Here is an 18,417-nt window from a genome sequence, read left to right on the forward strand (position 1 = left end):
GGGAGGGTCCAACTCACCGTGGGTGGTGCCACCCCTAATCCAGTGGTCCTGCGTGGCATTAGAAGGCTGAGCAAGTGATGGGGAAGGGAGCAAATAATGGGGAGGGAGCAAGTCATAGGGAGGGAGCAAGCCATGGAAGTAAGCCATGGGGGCAAGCCATGGGGAGGGAGCCAGTAAACAGTGTTTCTCCATGGTCTTAGCTTTAATTTCTACCTTGAGATTCCTGCCTTTAGTTCCTGCCCTGACTTCCCCTCATGAGAGATTACAATTATAAACTTAAATAAAATACCCCCCACCCATGTTGCATTCATTCATGGTCTTTATACGGCAACAGAAACCAAACTAAGGTGGTTATTTATCTAAAAGGAGATTCCCCATCAGTGGAACTATAAAGTTGCTATGTATCAGAGGTTGCCCTGGAACTTCTGATTCTCTTGCTTCCATCTCGTAAGTGTTGGAATTATAGGTAGATACCAACATCTTCATCTCAAAGCTGTTTAGATAAAACATCTTGCCTAGATTGTACCTGGCACACAGTACATGCTTGATAAAAGTTAAAAAAAAATGAGTGGTCCTATTACAAGTATTTAAAATTTATTATGACCATGCTACCTAAAAACTCTTACCACTCTGGAGGTAAGGAAAATAACAGAAAAAAAAAAAGCCACATCTTTTTGGGTGTAAACTGTTGAGAGCTTTCAGACATTATTCAAATAAGCTGAAATATAGTTGCACTTGGAAAGAGTAGCATCTTTCCACTGGTCTTTTGGGGTGCTTTGCAGGAAATACTAGAGAAAGCAGAAGGCATGTTTTGTGATTTGTATCTTACATCTTCATATAAGAAGATAAACCCCTGGTGGTGTTGGCTCACGTCTGTAACGCCTTGGGAGGTAGAGGTAAGAGTTAAAGCTATTCTCTGCTACACAGCAGAATGTGAGGCCTGTCTGGGCTAAATGAGTCTCTGTCTAAAAAAAAAGTTACAAGCAAGGAGGAAACCATCTATTGTTAACATCGGTAGTAGTGGTTTAACTCTTTATAAAGCAATTTTCACATATCTTCTCTGAGTCTCACCACTTCCTCTTGATTAGAAAAGACAGCAGGGATCACCAACACCCTCTTTTTACAAATTAGGAAACATATTACTAAATGTGTTCTGGAGGTCTCCTGGGACCGGGTAGGGGGCCTGCCACTATTGAAGCTTATTATGTACTTATTAAGACATATTAGCTCTCTACTGTCTATGTGAGCATGGCTGATGCTTTGCTAACGATCAAAACTAAGGCCCCTGCATGCTAAGGCCAGAGCTCTACCATTGGACAAGTCTCCAAACTCCTCCCAAATGAAGTCCCTACGAACTCTATTGTAGTAAGAGCCATGATTTGCAGTTAGGGGAAACTGAGCTGGAGATTCATAGCTGAGGAACAAAGAGACTGAAGCGAGTCAGTGAACAGAAAATTACTAAGAAGACATTAATGGCAGGGGTATTCTTGCTAAAGGCAGACCGTGGATTTAATATACATCCAAGGCGGGAGGGTAAATATGTTCGGATATTAAGAATTAAAATATCAAGAATGATCAGAGAGCAAGAAGGATTCTTGCTAAAATGAAGCTCAGCTAGGACTACCAGGAAGATCAAGGTGCAGGTCTCTCAGAGAAAGGGACTTAGAGGTAACTAATTTAAACACTTTGGAGGGAGAGCCCATGGGAGGAGAAGGATGGCGGGCAGCAGGAGCTGTGGAATGGTGTACCAGAGTCCAGCTCTCCTTTAAAGGAAGCATCGCCTAGCACTGAAGGGCTGAATGGAATAAAGAGAGGACTCCCAATCCCTGCAATTTGCCCCGCCCCGTCAACCGGCTTCCAGATTCTGGGCGCGCTCCGCAAGTCGGAGGGCGGGGTCGATAGCGCTGATTGGCTGTCTGCGCTGGCCTGGGGTTTCCCCGGCTCCGCCCATTGTCGTCCCGGCGCTCCTTCAGCCGGCGAGGCCGCGCACTGGCCCAAGCCGCGCGCCCGGGGCGGGAGGAGCCCGAGCCCGTGTTCCTCACCCCTCCTCCCTACGGGTCCTCATCCTTAAAGCTGGAGTCTGCTCGCCCCGCCTGTTGGAGAGGGCACAGGGCAGCGGAGGGCGTTTGGCCGCGGCTAGCCAGCACTGAGAGCAGGCGCCTGAGGCGACAGAGCGGCGGCAACTGGCCGGGAGTCCGGGCCCTGTGAGGGGACCGTGAAGGGAAGGTCTGGGGCACGGTTGCTCTTGGTGGCGGCGCGGCCGAGTCCAAACTGCCCAGGTCGCTGCTGCTTTCAGTCTAGGAGGCGTACGGTCGCTTGGGGCTGCCGCCATCCCGAGGGCGGGGCTCCTGGGAATTGGGTATCTGGACCGCCGCGGTCTCTTCCAACCGCCGCCCGCACCTGGTAGTGACATCGTCCAGCCCGTGACCATGTTCGACAAGACGCGGCTGCCGTACGTGGTCCTCGATGTGATTTGCGTGTTGCTGGGTACGTAGGCGCCGCGGCCCGGGGGGCTTCCGGGCGGAGGGGGACTGCCGCGGAGCCGCGCACCGGTGTGGGGTGGGTGTGCCCGGCGTGCACGCGCGTGCGTGCGCCGCAGCTGCGGAGAGAGTTGTGGGGAGCAGCTTGCGCAGCCGGGGGCGTGGGGGGACCCCCGCTTCTGCATCCAGCACTCTGGCTCCAGCGTGGGCTCTTCCTGCCTGTCTGTCGGTGCGCTGCTTGGCCTCTGTTCTCGCCTGTGCTGTTACCCTCTGTTTCCCGGCCCACTCTAACTGGCAGGGTGGGCTCCTCCCTCTGCACGGTGCAGAGAACCCTGGAACCCTGGTCACTGACTCATCAGGTTCTGCAGCGAAGCTAGAGGTTTGGTACACTCTGACTTTTCCCGAGCAGTGCCCAGCTTATCATAACCTGTGAGAAGGACTTGAAAGTTTTCGTCTATAAAAGATTTAGAACGTTCCTAATTAGAAGGCGTCGTCAGGTTGTAAATTGTCAGGTTGCAAGAGAGGTGAAGATGGCCAGGTTTCTTCCCGACAAGGTGTGAAGAAGCTTGATTTCCCCCATCCCGTAGGAGTCATGCTGTTTGCTTCTAGCGCAGCCCTTGCCTTAGTGTGCCTGTCTCCTATGACAGCCGTGCAAAGAGCCGTGCTTTAGCTTCCTTAACTTCTTTAGCTACAGCAAAGTTGACGTTATTTTCCTGATGGAAGACTTCAGTTCCGGGGATCTTTCGTCTCCAGATGTTTTTTTTTTCCTTCAGGAAAAACACAAAGAAAGCTTCCCAACCCCCCCCCCCCCCCAAAACTAGAGTCATCTGGTCAAGGGATAGGCATTGGAAGGGGTGGCTTTCATTTCTTCTCCCCTGTATCCTGTCTGTCACTTGTAAACCATTGAGTCAGGCAGTAGTACCTAGTTGTAAGCCGTTGGAGGTTTGGGTGGTGGGACTCTGGTTTAAGTAAATGAAGTAGTGCTGGCGAGTTTTCAAGGCAGCTGGACTAGTGGCTTATGCATTCTAGATACAAATCAGCACAATGGCTTCTCAGAGATAGGACATTTCCCCAGGCTTTAATCTAGCAAATCTAGACTATTCCTCTCTCCTGCTTCCAGCCGGATCATTTAGGTGCCTATAATCTTGACAAACTGTTAAAATTTTCACTATGAGATGGTTCAGTCTTAGAACATTCCTTAGGATGTGGTAACCTTTCTGTAACACAGGCACTTGTGATGTGGAGGTGAGAAAATGTTTAGTTCAGTGCAGGCTACCCAGGGAGAGCCTGGCTCACTAACCAAGAACAGGCTTTATAGAAACATCTTTTCAGATATTGGGGCATATTATTTTAAGTTATTGGCTTATAAAATATTTCCCTTTCTTTTTTGCCTCCTTTCCTCCCTCTCTCCTCTCCTTTCTTCCTTCTTTATAGACAGGGTCTTGCTGTGCAACCTGGTTTGGAACTCTTCTTCCTCAGACTCCAGAGTGCTGGGAATATCGGCATGCTCTACCATGCTTATGGTGTTGCTTTCCTATGGACCAAACACTGAGTACCAGGGCCGACACAATACATACTACCCATAGGGAACCACAGCTAATGATAGTAATGTGAAGCCATATGATAGATGTATACTTTCTAATTAATTAATTAATTAATTAATTTGGTTTTCAGTATACCTAACCACAGTTTCCCCTCCCCTTATTCCTCCCAGTCCCCTCTCCCCACAGATCCACTCCTCTGAGAAGAGCAGGCCTCCCAGGTCTATCCTCTGAACATGACATAACAAGAGACAGTAAGATTAGCCACAAACCCTCCTATCAAGGCTGGGAGAGGCAACCCGGCAGGAGGCAAATTCATATGCGTGCCTAGTGTGCTGTCTCATGCTTGTAATCCTATCACCCACATGGTTCAAGTAGAAATATTCCTGAGTTGGAGGCTACTCTGGGCTACACAGTGAGTTCAGGTCAGCCTAGAATCTCTACATTGAACAAATAAACTGACAAAGACCATGTATGGTGAGAAAACATGTACGCAGTGCAGTTTTATGAATTCTGTTTTCTGGTGGGCGGCCTATATTTGCAACATGACACATCCTGTTGACCTCGGAGTAATCTTATAGTAATGTAATTGGCCTCACAGTTCAGGAATATGCTGTCCTTAAGGCATTGTCAGTATTTACAGTGTCTTCCCAGACCTCTTGGGTTTTCTTTTTCTTTTTTTTTTAAACATGGGGCCTGCTCAGGTTGACCTAGAAGTTACCAGGCTAGATTTGAACTTCTGCTTGTCCTCCAACCTCTGAACTGTTAGAAACAGGCAAGAACCCGAACCACGGTACCTAGCTATGGTGTCCTTAGTGATTTGAAGAAAAGCTCTTTTGAGTGATTCTATATTTAAGTTGCTTTTTAAAAAAAGATACTTCACCATTTGAATCTTTTTTTATAAATTGGCATTTCTTTTTTTTAAATTTTTGTTTTACAGTGCATTAGTATTTTGTCTGCATATATGTCTATATGAGGATGTTAGATTTTGGAGTTACAGTTATAAGCAGTGTGGGCTCTGGGTATTGAACCCAGGTCGTTTGGAAGAACAGCAAGTGTTCTTAACCATTGAGTCATCTCTCTACCCCCATCTATTTGTTATTTTATCTGTTTATTTACTATTTGTTATTATTATTGCTTTTTCTTGTGCTGCCGCTGCAATTTCTCTTAAAGTGGTTCAGTGTATTGTCAAGATATCCCAGATTTCCCTTTTCCTAGGTAGAAAGTAACCTCCTTACTTTAATGAGATATGAACAAAATGTAATTAGATGTGACAACTTCAGCTTTCACAGTTAACACTAAGGGAGAGCACTGATACAGAATGTTTTTAAGATTGACTTTTAGAAGACAGATTTTTATAGTAAACTTACCTTTCTAGGAGAGTGTAAGGAATGTACTAAATTTGAGATTCATTTACCATGCTGACAGCCAGAGATTGGCAGGGAGCCTGGCTTAAACTTTTACCCTTTTTCTGTGGAGCATCCATAGGTAAGAGTTGACTACACTGGCAGAAAGATGATTAAGCACTTCGTAAGTATAGGTTATGTGAAAGTGATTCATAATTACAATGTGAATATGTTCCATATTCTGCTAATGACTACCCCAGCATCACTCTGCATACTCATTTTAGTATGATGGTGTTACGTGATTTTGTTACACTAGTACTTTATAATTTTTACCCAGGGTGATGTCTTTTGAAGTGATCATTAAACACTATGTATATATGTGTTTATGTGTGTGCTTGTTTCTAAATAATCTCCATTAATTCATCAATATCTAAATTATTAGTTCCTTTAGTGGATTTGGTAAATCTTGGAAAAAAGAAATTTGAAATGTGATCTATATTTGACCCTGTGAGATGAAGTAGAGGCCTGCAATCTTTTTCTGGTTTTTTTTTTTTTTTTTTTGAGTCTTTGATTTGACAGGTCTATCATTGATTTCTGTTTAAATTTGCCTCTTTGCTTATTTATTTACAGATAGAGTCTCACCATGTAGTTTTGGCTGGCCTGGAACCCACTATGTGGACCAGGCTAGACTTGAACTCAGAGCTCTACCTGCCTCTGATCCTAAGTGCTGGGATTAAAGACAGGTGCACCATACCTGGCCTTGCCTTTGTTCTTGTGATCAGTAGTTCTAACCTGTTGGTAAGTCCATAAACAATCACCTGAACACATGAAAAGCTGCTGTATAAAGAACAATAGAGGGTTGGTATAAAAGTGGCTATTTTAGCCCAGTATCAGACTATGTCATGAATGTAACTTACTGTTTAATTACTAAGGATCATTTTGTATTTTAGCCACCAGTTAATAGGCACAGAGTCCATTAATTGATTTAGTGCATACTGAGGGATGACTTTTGTACTTTGTTTGAGTACTGGGGAAGGAAAGGTAAATAGGACAGTCCCTTCCCTAAAGAAGCTCAGAGTCTAGTGAAGGAGAAACAAACAAGCTGTTACATCATGCTAAGTGTCCTGGTGCAAGTGTGGTGCCCTTTGACCACTGAGAAGGCCATGGCTTAGATCTATACCATTATAGAGCTGTCCGTGGTGTATCAGTTTACTCTCAGAGACAGACATGCCAGAAGTTGCCTAGTATTACTTTTGTAATTTTTTTCTACGCATTTTCCAACTTTTTCTAGGGAAATAGGGACTCAAGTATCTGTGCTCATGATTGATCTCTAGGTAGTCCTGTGATGGCTAGGAGATAGGTGGAACTGGCAAAACCTGCCTTTTGAGTGTCTGTATTTGGCTGTGCATTGATCCCTTTATAATACCTGTCTGTGCTGCATACACCTTAGACTTAGACGTGATAGTGACTTCTTGATATCGTATCCCGAGGACACACCACAATCTCTAACTGCTTTCTCCAAGTCCTTCCAGTGCTTTTCAAGTGGCTCCCCCATTTTTCCTCTCTTGACAATATCATTTGAGTGTGCTTTTTTGTGTGGGGGGGTGTTTTTTGTTCTGCTCTTGCTGTTTTGCCCAGGAACCTACAGATAATACCCATCTGTGTCCAAATCAGAACTGAGAAGGTTTTCTTGTTGCCGGGTCACCAGTTACATGTCTTTGATAGCAGATGCATCAGGAGCTTTGGGTTATTGTTGGACTTTTCTTTTTCTTTTTTTTTTTTTTCCGGAGCTGGGGACCGAACCCAGGGCCTTGCGATTGCTAGGCAAGCGCTCTACCACTGAGCTAAATCCCCAACCCCTGGACTTTTCTTTTTTAAAGGTTTGTTTGTTTGTTTAATTGTGTGTGTGTGTGTGTGTGTGTGTGTGTGTGTGTGTGAGAGAGAGAGAGAGAGGGGGGGGGGAGAGAGAGAGAGTGTGTGTGTGTGTGTGTGTGAGAAAGAGAGAGAGAGAGAGAGAGAGAGAGAGGGAGGGAGAGAGAGAGAGAGAGTGTGTGTGTGTGTGTGAGAGAGAGAGAGAGAGAGAGAGAGAGAGAGAGAGAGAGAGAGAGAGAGCGAGCGCGCCCATTTGGAGGTCATGTGCTCTGTGAGTGTAATGCCTGCAGAGCCCATGAGATAGAATTATAATCTCTGGAACAGATGGTTGTGAGCTGCTGTGTGGGTGTTGGGAACCAAGCCTGGGTCCTCCAAAAGAGCAAGTGCTCTTAACCCTAAGCCATCTTTCTCATGTTGGCTTTATTGGGAGGAGAATTCAGGTTTCCTTACCATGATCCAAATAAATCGTCATTATGTCAAAACACAGTAAGTATAGAATAGAATCTGATGACAAAAACATTGGCTACCAACAGTAGGCAGTTATGAAATCTTGTTACTGGTGTCTGATATCATCACCATAATGCTGACATCCTTTTACCTGTTAATATATCCCTGAAGAGTGATCCCTTTGCTGATCCCCAAGATGGGTTGTCTTCAGAAACAAACAAACAAAGAAACAAACAAACAAACAGCATGGAAACCGTTTGGCTTCATAGTCTCACCCACTTTTGTGCCCTCTTCCCTTTTCTCCTAAAATTGATTCATTCATTCTCATATTTCATACATTTGCTGGTAGCTGAATAGGTTCTCTCTTCAATTATGCACATTTCTTTTGCTTCTGATGAACGTTTGCTCAATTCATTTGTTAACTTTTCTCCTTTTTTCTATACAGAAGGAGAGAAAGAATGTCAGAAGATGAACAGCAGTTCATGTCAGATTAAGATCTTGCTGCTTTTGCTTGTGCTGGATGGGTAGTGTGGAACAGAAATAGAGGCTGGAGGGAACTGCTATACTTGGGTACCCTGCCTGGCTTCATGCAGTTGAACTGGCTTTCATGAAGTGTGCCCCGCTTGGACTCCACTATGGAAATGTTTAGAGAACTTTCCCTATATATGTTTTATGACGTGTGAATTCTTTTTTTAATGTTCTCTTTGCATTTCATCCTTTGGAAACTCAGAGACATGTTATGAATCTTATTAATCCCATTCTCATTTAGTCATTTTGGCTGAGCTCTACTAAAGTGTCTGAGATGTTTGGGGAATTACTCTGATTTTAAAAATGGAGGTTTTGCTATTTAAATATGAGGTTGTTAGCATTTACTAAGAGGTGGAGATGCTGGTAACATACACAAGTCAACACTCGGATTCAGGCAGACTAGTTAGCATAGTATGTAGTTTCAATTTTTGTGGAAGGAATTTAAATTTTTTAAAAATTATTTTTGTGTGTGCACGGTTTTCAGAGAACAACTTTGAGTGGTGTGTTTCCTCTTTCCACTTCTGACTAGGTTCTGGGACTTGAGCTCAGGTTGTCAGATGTACATGGCAAGCACTTTTATGGACTGAGCCATCTCCCTCCTGTGCGTGATTGAAGTACAGTCTGTCTGTATAGTAAGCCGATTAGGGATTGATCATATAGGTGCCATTTTGCTTTATTTCTTTTCAAAAGCAGCACTTCCCTTCCACAGGTTATGCATAGTGCTTGCAAGAAGCTTGGCAAGAGTCTCGCCTTTAAACAATGTTCTTGTTCGTTCTTCTTTTTTCCGTTAAAAGAAAAAAAGAGGGCTCATGTAACCCAGGCTGGCTTTGATTTTGCTAGCTGAGTGTGACCTAGAACTTGCGAGTCTGCTGCCTGTGTCTCTTGAGTGGTGGCATTCGGGTGCACCACCACGCCTGGTTTTGTGAGGTGCTTGGGCTTGGGATCAAACCCAGGGCTCCCTGCATGCCAGGAACATTCTGCCAACAGCCACATCCCCATTGTTTTTTCATTCCTCCCAAATTCCTTTCCTTTCTCCTGCTCTTTTTCTTTTAACCATTAGGTTTTTAAACTCTAGATGACTCAGGCATAGTTTTGTTTTGTTTTTCCCTTTACTGAAAGAAGTCTAGAACTGGGAATGACTGCTCTTTAAAACCTGTAGGTTTTGTTTAGCACGTTAGACATAGCACGTTCTTCCAGTGGACTTTGGACCTACAGTTTCTCAATTCAGATTCTTTCTCTTTATTAACTATGTGACCTTGGGAATGTCTCTTCAAGTACCTGTGTTTCCTCAGCTGTATTATATACAATAACCTACTTGGAGCTTTCTTTGTAAAATTTGAATGAGTATGTAAATTACTTAGTGAGTCCCTTACATTTACTATGTATGTTGAGTAAAGTAATTCCCCGCAGTTCTTACACCTGTAACACAATGAGTAATAGAAGTAGCATTACCTAGGTTTGTATTAGGGATAGAAATACAGACTTTAAAACCTTTCCCACGAGAGCTCATGGAATGCTTTTGAGATCAAACATTTTATCCGTTATGTGTAAACCCCATGTATGTGCAGCAGTAATTCCAGGCACGGTGGAAACTGATCTGCTTAGTTTTGGTGTAACTGAGTAAATGGAAAACCTGTGACTGTATACAGTGTTACATTCTAAATTTCACCTTATTCAAGAAAAGGAGAATGAGTTATGCCCTTACTGTTTTTACTGCTTACGTTTTAGGAATGGCCTCTGCTTGTCTTAAAAAAAAATTGAGATAAGATTCCTAAGATTTTTTTTGAATAGCTATAATTCAACACTCTTATTTGTAGATAAAGTCTTTCTTCTTCTTTGAGGCAGGATTTTATGTAGTCCAGGTTAGCCTTGAACTGTCTATGTAGCCAAGAATAACCCTGAACTCCTGAGCCTTCTACCTCTCAAGCACAAGAGCTTGAGACCCACCCCACCTCATTTATATGCATTCTATAATTAGAATTTTTCTCTATAATTAGGCAGCAAAGGAACAGTTGTGCAATGCCCTCTCTCTCCTTCTTTCTTTTGTCATGAGCATATATATTCTGTATGTTTGTAGTGGTGTGTGTGTGTGTGTGTGTGTGTGTGTGTGTGTGTGTATGTATGTATGCTCTGTGCATGTACATGTGGAGGCCAAAGGTCATCTTGGTGTTAGTCCTGGAGAGCCTGCTGTTCGTTTGGAGATAGCTTCTCTGGGACCCGGGTCTGGTGAGCTCCACGGAGTCTCCCAATTGTAGGGATTGTGAACTTGCTCCACTATGCTGTCTTGTTTTATTGTAATTGTAGGTGCTTGAGATTGAACTCAGGTCCTCAGGCTCACATGGCAAGCACTTCACCAACTGAGCTGTCTCTTCAGTCCCCCTCCTTCTCTCATGGGCTCATTCTCTTTCTCCTTTCTTTTTCTTTCACTTGTTTCCTTCCTCCCCCACTTTTCTTTCAGTCTCACACAGGACAGGTTGGCCTCAGACTTGTCTTGTAGCTCAAGCCGGCCCTTATTCCCAGTCGTCCTGCCTCTGCCTCCTAAGTGCTGGAGTCTTGGGTGCACGCCACCTCACCTGTCTAACCCTGTTCTACAGATATTTATCTTGACACATAGAAAACCTGAAATTGTCTTCATGTGGTTTAAAATTAGTATTACGTTTGAAAAGAACTTGAGTCTGTATATTTTCTCATTAAGTTTACTAAGTGCGTATTAAGTTCTTAATCTAGTGCTAGGAGTTGAGGACACTAGTGTGAGGAAGATGCTAATATGTGACCGTATTTTGTAGAGGCCATGGGAGAATTAAAAGAGAAGCACACCGAGAGGCTTTGGGGGATAGTTGAAACAGAGATCATGCATCTAGATGCCAATAAATTGCCCATGAGGAGGTAGGGGCTGGTGTTAAGCATAGGGAAGAGCAGGTGCTGAGGCCCAAAGGAGGAAAGAACATTTTAAAATAGAAAAGAGGCCTCCGGCCAATTGTAGCCTCGCTGCTGTGGCGTTGGAGTTCACCATGGCTGTGGGTGACTAAGGGAATTTCCCTCAAACTTTAAGGTGAAAGTGCTTTTGATTGTTTTAATTTCACACCCTTTCCTTTGGGGCTTTTTATTAAAAGCTTACGTGTTACTATTGCCAGCCGTAGGCATGATATATAACGGGTAGGTGTTGCAGGTCTCTTTAGTGGGGGAACAGGCTGCTGGATATGCAACTGTGGTCCACAGCGGGGCCTGGGGAACTAGCAAGGAGATGCTCTCTCAGCTAGTACAGCCTTAAAACAAAGCCAGGGTCTCTTTGAAATTTTCTTTAAGTAGCTTATTTATTTATTTTTGCTTAATCAAACAAATGATTTTTTTTTCATAAAAAGAAAAGGCCAGTGTGGTTGAATTACCATGTGCTTACATACATACATACATACATACATACATACACACACACACACACACACACACACACACACCCTTCCCTGCTTGAATCTTTATATCCTAGGAAAGTGCTTTAACACTGAACTTCTCCCCACAATTCATTTCAGTGTAGAAAATAGTAACATATTGATTTAGTGCTTTCTGGGCCTGTGTGGGCTGTGCAGTTTCTCAGCAGCTTGGCTCAGGGTGATTGGCTTAGCCAACTTCTTTCTGTAAGTGATGGAGTCAGCCACAGGGTAGTTGAGAAATGACCCAGAGCAGCCCAGCTATAAATGGTGTGGGTCAGGCATCGGACATATACTTTGAGGATTCTAACTTTTGCATAGTGATTAACTGGTTCCGATTTCGGATATATTGAAATGAGTAGAACAGGTAAAGGAATGGGGGCTGTTATTTGGCTTACTAAAAATAGTATTACTATAGGTGGCCCAGAAGTTTTATGATTGTCCTTGTCCTGTGTGGCTGTGTGGTTTCAGAGTCAGAGTCTGCTTAGCATATTTTGAGCATGAATCTACTGTCTAAAACAGGCACTTTAATTTTCACAACCCAAATTTGTAATGACCATGAAGAGTTAGCAATGAGGTAACTGGTGGGGATGTAATTGAAGGATGGAGCTAATTTGCCCTGTTGAGTGGCATTCCTGTAGCTCTTTTCTTCAAAAGGCATTGTTGTTGTAGGCATTCCTTCTGAGTTCTCACAGGAAAGAAGAGCCTTTGCCCTTCCTATGCTTCAAGTGAATCTTGTGTCCTCTTCAGAGTAAGGCATTAAAGAAGAACCTCATGGTTTAGTCCTATGCTGCCAGTTCTTGGAAATGTTGCTAGTCTTTTTCTGGGTGAGGCGTCTAGGAAAAGGGCATCTAGGAAATGGGTAGTGGAAAAGGTCTTTGGTTAATTGGCAGCTGCTTAAGCTGGGTTCTGCATTGCTCTTTAAGTTCATTCACATCCACAGCAGGAGAGATGGGTTGGCTGCTGCAGTGCTAGAGAGGTGAGCGAGGAGAGAACCACTATTTATTGATGGCCTGTGATTTGCTCTTACACAAACTCATGTACCATGACACAACTGCAAGAGTACATAGTACTGGCTTTATCTTATACCCTACCACTGGGATGGCAAAAATGACTGGAATAATAAATCTCATAGGCTCTAAGGAGTTCTTGCTCATTATGGAGTAGGGACTCGTGAGAATTTATAGTATGACTGTATGATGAGTTAGTAATCCTCACAACTGAGGTTGCCAGAGTGAATGAAACAAGGTCTCCATCCTCCAGATCTGCACACAGCCTTGTAAGAGGAGACAGGCTTCATTCTGCCTGATACTTTCCCTAGACCACTGCTGTCTCTGCAGAGGTAATAGGGGGCTTCGGGAACATTACTTTTGGATGGTGCTGAGTTACAGCTTGTGTAGAAATTCAGGGAACTGATCCATACACATTATGTTATTCCAGATACTCAGTAGGCATTCAGATGTTTGTCATATGAATTAATAAATGAGTCAGCTGCTCTTCTAAGATTTGAGAATATGTTTGCGTCAGCCACTCTTAGAAGATTCTAGCTCTGTGGGTTACTGTAACACTAGGCAGGTCACCCTCGCTCCTTCAGAATTTCCTCATCTAATGAGGAAAAGGATGATGCTACCAGTTTCTTCCTCATAGTGCTGTGAAGTAAGATGAGACAATGTGTGAGGAAATGTCTGTGACAGGCTGAGCTTGGTCCTGGTCTACAGTAGGCACTCAGTGTTGCAATTTTAATCATTATCCTTATTAAGCTAATCAACCAATTTTGTATCACTGACACATATTTAAATGTGGTTTCCTTTGCTGGTGCGTTTTCTTTTGGAATTCTGTTGAATGTAGTTCTAATTATAATTTATTCTCATTCTCTCTATCTCTGTCTCTGTCTCTGTCTCTGTCTCTCTCTCTCTCTCTGTGTGTGTGTGTGTGTGTGTGTGTGTGTGTGTGTGTGTAGGGATGAGGGCTGGGAGAATCTAATTCAGGGTTTCATGTGTATCAGGTGAGAATTGTACTACTGAACTACAACCCTAATCACAATTTCAGCTACGTTGAAGATGCTCTTCAGAGCCAGGCAGTGACCCATGCTTTTTACCTCCAGCACTCACAGGGGAGGCATAGGCAAATGGATCTCTGAGTTTGAGGCCACTTGGTCTACAGATCAAGTTTCAGGACACCCAAGGCTACAAAAAGAAATCCTGTCTTGGAATAAATAAATAAATAAATAAATAAATAAATAAATTAATTAATAAATTAATTAATTAATTAAAAAGGATGTGGGGGGGGCACTCTTCAGTACTTGGCCCATTTCTGTTTCTGATCCCTAGGTTATCATGGGAAGTTTCTTTTTTCCTTTTCTTTCCCCCATCTCTCACTTCTTCCTTTTTGTTTGTTTGTTTGTTTTTTTTTTTTTTTTTTTTTTGGTTCTTTTTTTTTCGGAGCTGGGGACCGAACCCAGGGCCTTGCGCTTCCTAGGTAAGCGCTCTACCACTGAGCTAAATCCCCAACCCCTGTTTGTTTGTTTTTAAACAGGGTCTTGTATATCCCAGATTGGCCTCAAACTCAGTAGGTAGCTGAAATGGCCTATGAGTGCCAGATCTTGCCTCTGCTTCCGGAGTCCTGGAGTGCTGGGGTTAGAGCGTTGAGCAGCCCGCACCAGGCTCGTTTGGATTATTTCTAACCTGTTTCTTCCTGGAGTCAGATCCTCATTGTCCACTTGTCTGTATGTCTTAGTGAACAGTCTTCTCACAGCTCACAGGCAAGGGAAATGAATGCACATGGGTGGAGAGAACAGCCAACTAGAAACAGGAAAAGCAATGTAAGCTGGTCAAGAGCTGAATGAAAAGTTAGGCTGACAGAGCTAAACTGCTAGTTGTCTGTGTAACTTCTTGTGGTCAGAATGATGGTCATGCTGACCACTAGTGATCTGGGATAAGTCTAACTCAGAGAGGGCATCAAGCATATGACTATGCGTAATTAAAATTCATAAATTTTCATTAAGTAAAAAACATTTACAAATGACATCCCGATTTGATTTAGTTACCCATGGGGACAGTGACAAAAGATATCTGTGGTAGTTTTATTTTTCCTCCAAAGGCATAGATAAGACACTAATATCAAGTGTGCTGCTTTCCAAATATTGTCTACATCTGACCCATTAGCCCATCTGGAGAAAAGGCTTCTTTGATGTTATCAAAACTTGTTAATCAGGTTATGGGTAATGGAGTTTTATAGCTAGTGGTGATTAGCTGTATTAAAACTGACATTTCAAGTGCTGCCATTGAATGTAGACTTAAAAAGTTAAAAGTGTGATTAAATATGGAAAGTCACTGACTTAGATGTCAGATTCTGTGATCTTCATGGCCAAAATGACATGTCTGCTTCATTAGTCCTATGTAAATCGTAACGAAGATAACGCCTGTCTTGCCTGTCTTGCCTGTCTCAGGGTCAGTGGTCATGGAGAGTCTGTCATCTGCTGCAGTCTGCATGGCAGTAGTTCACATCAGTGGACCTGGGACAGAGCAACCACAGTTGCAATCTAGTTTGAATATCAGGGGACTGCCATCTGTGTCTCATACAGCATGTTTGTCACAATGTGAGGCAAAGATATGACACTGAGGGGAGGCACTCTTTTAAAAGTATAATTTGCCTGTGACATTCAGGACGAAAAAAATAGCAGAGGTGCCCATTTAACAAAATAAAATACAAAATAAAATGGTACCTGGTTAGGGAGGTAATAGTTGAATGTTGCAGTAAGGCCGCCGCTAACAGACGGAACACACAGGCACACACATGCATATCATGGCATTGTGATATAAATTCATAATTCATGAACTCTTGGAGAATTTCACATACTTATCCTACAGCTGTAGAGATCCAGCACCAACCAGAATTAAAATATTTTGGCTCAAATAACATGAAAATCTTAACAAGTTTGAGTCCTATATAAGAACAGCATTCCTATTTTCCTAATAGTTAAAAACTTACATTTAGAAACATTGAAGTACTTGATACTCATGGCTGAAACCTTAGTGTCCAGGGAACCTCTGTACCCCACAGACCTGATGGGTGTTACCACTAAATCACTCTATTCTAATAGAGAAAAAGACAAAGAGGAAAGCAGGAAAAGAATCTTCTCTTTTAAAGAAACCAAACCAAACATTTGGCCAGGTAGTCTGTCAGGGTTTCAGGTGAAGTAGGTGTCTGAGGTCTAAAGGAGCCATCGCGAGTGCATGCTTTGTAAGGCCTGCAGTTGTTACCCAACGTAGAGATAATGGAGAGTCAGGATCAAATACGTAAGGTTTTTTTTTTTTTTTTTTAAGTTAAACAGTTTCATGAAGAAATGGGACGAACTCATTTCTGCCATCCTCATAGCCCTGGGGATGTCAGCATCCACCTTCAGTGGCTCCTGTAGAGATATAACAAGTCAGGGCAGGGCCACAGCCTGTGTGTCAGGCCTGGGCCTCACCTTCCCACTATAGGAGCAGTAGACAAGGAGCTGTGATTTCTGGGCACTCTGGGCCAGATCCAAAGGGCTGGTCTTCTGTGCCCTCTGGAGATGAGTAGCATTTATAGGGATTCAGATTTCCTGAAGTAAGAAATTTGACCCTTTATTTTAGCCAATTCATTAGACTTGTATTTAGAATTTACTAGCAAGAAGGACTTGATGGTTGCCCTGATTTCAAACCCTCAGACTCCACGATTGAGGATGAAATCCTGGAGCTGGGCATGGGGGCTCTTCTCTAGGAATTAGAGGCCAGCCTCAGTAGCATGGAGACTGCCTCAGCAGCCAACACAAAGGACAGCAACATTATTCCAAAACCAGCCACAGCCTGGTTCTGGAAGGCGGGACCTGGGTTAGCATCCAAGTAACATGTAAAATTATAAAAGCATGAAGACATTTTGAGCTGTCAAATTATTCATATTGACATGATAAAAATGTCAAAACAGGAGGCAAAGCTTTACTGATTGGGAGTAGGGAATGCTTCTACAGTAAAGGGTATACATTGGTACATTTTAGTGGGCCAGCATTGTATCTGTGAAAATGAGCATCAGAATGCTTGTAATTTTAACAGAACTTTGTTATAATATTTTATTTGTGTTAATATGTAAAACATTTTCCTTTAGTCTCCTAGCATATTGAGCTTTGGCAGAATTCTTGTGTTTTGCGATCACGTCTTTAGTGTAGGGACAGCACGGCTGCTTGAATCTCAACCTCACAGCTTGAGTTTTTTGTCTAAAAGGCCTGGGTCTCCATCTCTATATGTAATTCTCATTCTGTGGCCTGGTGTTGCCAACTACATTTTAGGCATTTGTTTCTTCCACAAATATGTTCCTGTTTACTATTTGCCAGGCCCTGTGTTAAGTAGTGGTCGCACAACTAGAGAAGAAAACAAGCCAGTGTATCGGATGAAGGAAATTTGGGGAACTATAGTAGTTCATAGTAAACAGCTTTAAAATAATTGCTTTGGGGCCAGAATGTAATGTGCAGTAGGCGTTTAGCACGTGCATGAGCTAAAAGCCCAAACCAGGCTGAGACAAACAGTCCCATCTGCTCGGTAGAGTATAGATTAGAACTTAGAAAGAGAGGGCTTAGGGACATCACTAGGAGGCTTTGAAGCTGAGATAAGGGCACGGAGACTAATGCAGTTGGTAGTGAAATTTGGGAGACTATAGGAACCCATCTTAGTTACAGTATAGACAATAGGTAAGGGATAGCAATACCCAAACCAGTTCTTAACTGTAGGACACTAGGAGAGAACCACATCTCAAGGGAAGTTAATGGAGAAGAGATAATGTTTTAGATTTATTAAACTTTAAATACCGGGCTGGAGAGATAGCTCAGTGGTTAGGAACACTGACTGCTTTTCCAGAGGTCCTGAGTTCAATTCTCAGCAACCACATGTGGCCTCTTCTGGTGTATCTGAAATCAGCTAAAGTGTACTCATATAGATAAAATAAATAATTCTTTAAAAAGAAAAAAAAAGCCAGGCAGGCATGGTGTATGACTTTAATCCCAGGACTCAGAGGCAGAGGCAGGTGGATTTCTATGAGACAGCCAGGGCTACGTAGAGAAACTTTGTCTCAAACAAACAAACAAACAAACAAACAAACAAACAAACACAAAACAGACACAGAAAGAAAGAAAGAGTAAAGAGAAGAGAAGAAAAGAAAAGAGAAGAGAAGAAAACAACTTTGGGATGGGGATTTAGCTCAGTGGTAGAGCAGTTGCCTAGCAAGTGCAAGGCCCTGGGTTCAATCCTTAGCTTGAGGTGGGGGTTGGGGGGGTAGAAGTACACACACACACACACACACACACACACACACACACACACACACAGTTGTGATAAGAAGAGGCAAGTGTAGCAGGTGAGGAGGGAACCAGCGTGGACACGGTAGACCAGTGTTCACAAATCTCCAGACACTTTCAAGCTTATGTGATAGGTCAGCCTCTGCCTCGCTTTTGAGACAGTTTCACCATGTAGTTCAGGCTGGCCTGGAACTCTTAATCCTCCTGTCTCAGCTTCCCTTCCCATTACTTTGTATGTATGCACATATGGGTCTAACATGTGTCTAACATGCTCCATAGCATCCATGTGGAGGTTGGAGAGTACTGTGGAGTCAGTTCTCCCGTCGACCTTTATGTGGGTTCTGGGGGTCTAATTCAAGTCAGACTTGCACAGCAAGCAACTTTACCTGCAAAGCGTCTTATTGGCTCACATCAGCTTCTGAATGCAGATATTAGGGATGTGTGCCACCAGGTCAGGCTTAGTGG

General features: G+C 43.2%; 1 protein-coding gene across 4 annotated transcripts in view; it reads left to right on the plus strand.

Annotated features, from left to right (window-relative positions):
* Window positions 1–2,098: 2,098 nt before the first annotated feature.
* Window positions 2,099–18,417, plus strand: part of Plpp1 (phospholipid phosphatase 1) — a 61,492-nt gene continuing 45,173 nt past the window's right edge. For 3 of the 4 annotated variants that reach the window (XM_087632699.1, XM_087632696.1, XM_087632705.1), the window contains exon 1: window positions 2,099–2,487. Coding sequence is in view for 2 of the 4 variants with exons in the window: in XM_087632696.1 (XP_087488822.1) it covers window positions 2,430–2,487 (58 nt within the window). In the remaining 2 variants the exon portion in view is untranslated. 4 annotated transcript variants of the gene reach the window in all.

This window comes from Rattus norvegicus, chromosome 2, assembly GCF_021556685.1.
Source record: "Rattus norvegicus strain SHRSP/BbbUtx chromosome 2, alternate assembly SHRSP_T2T, whole genome shotgun sequence".
NCBI lineage: Eukaryota > Metazoa > Chordata > Mammalia > Rodentia > Muridae > Rattus > Rattus norvegicus.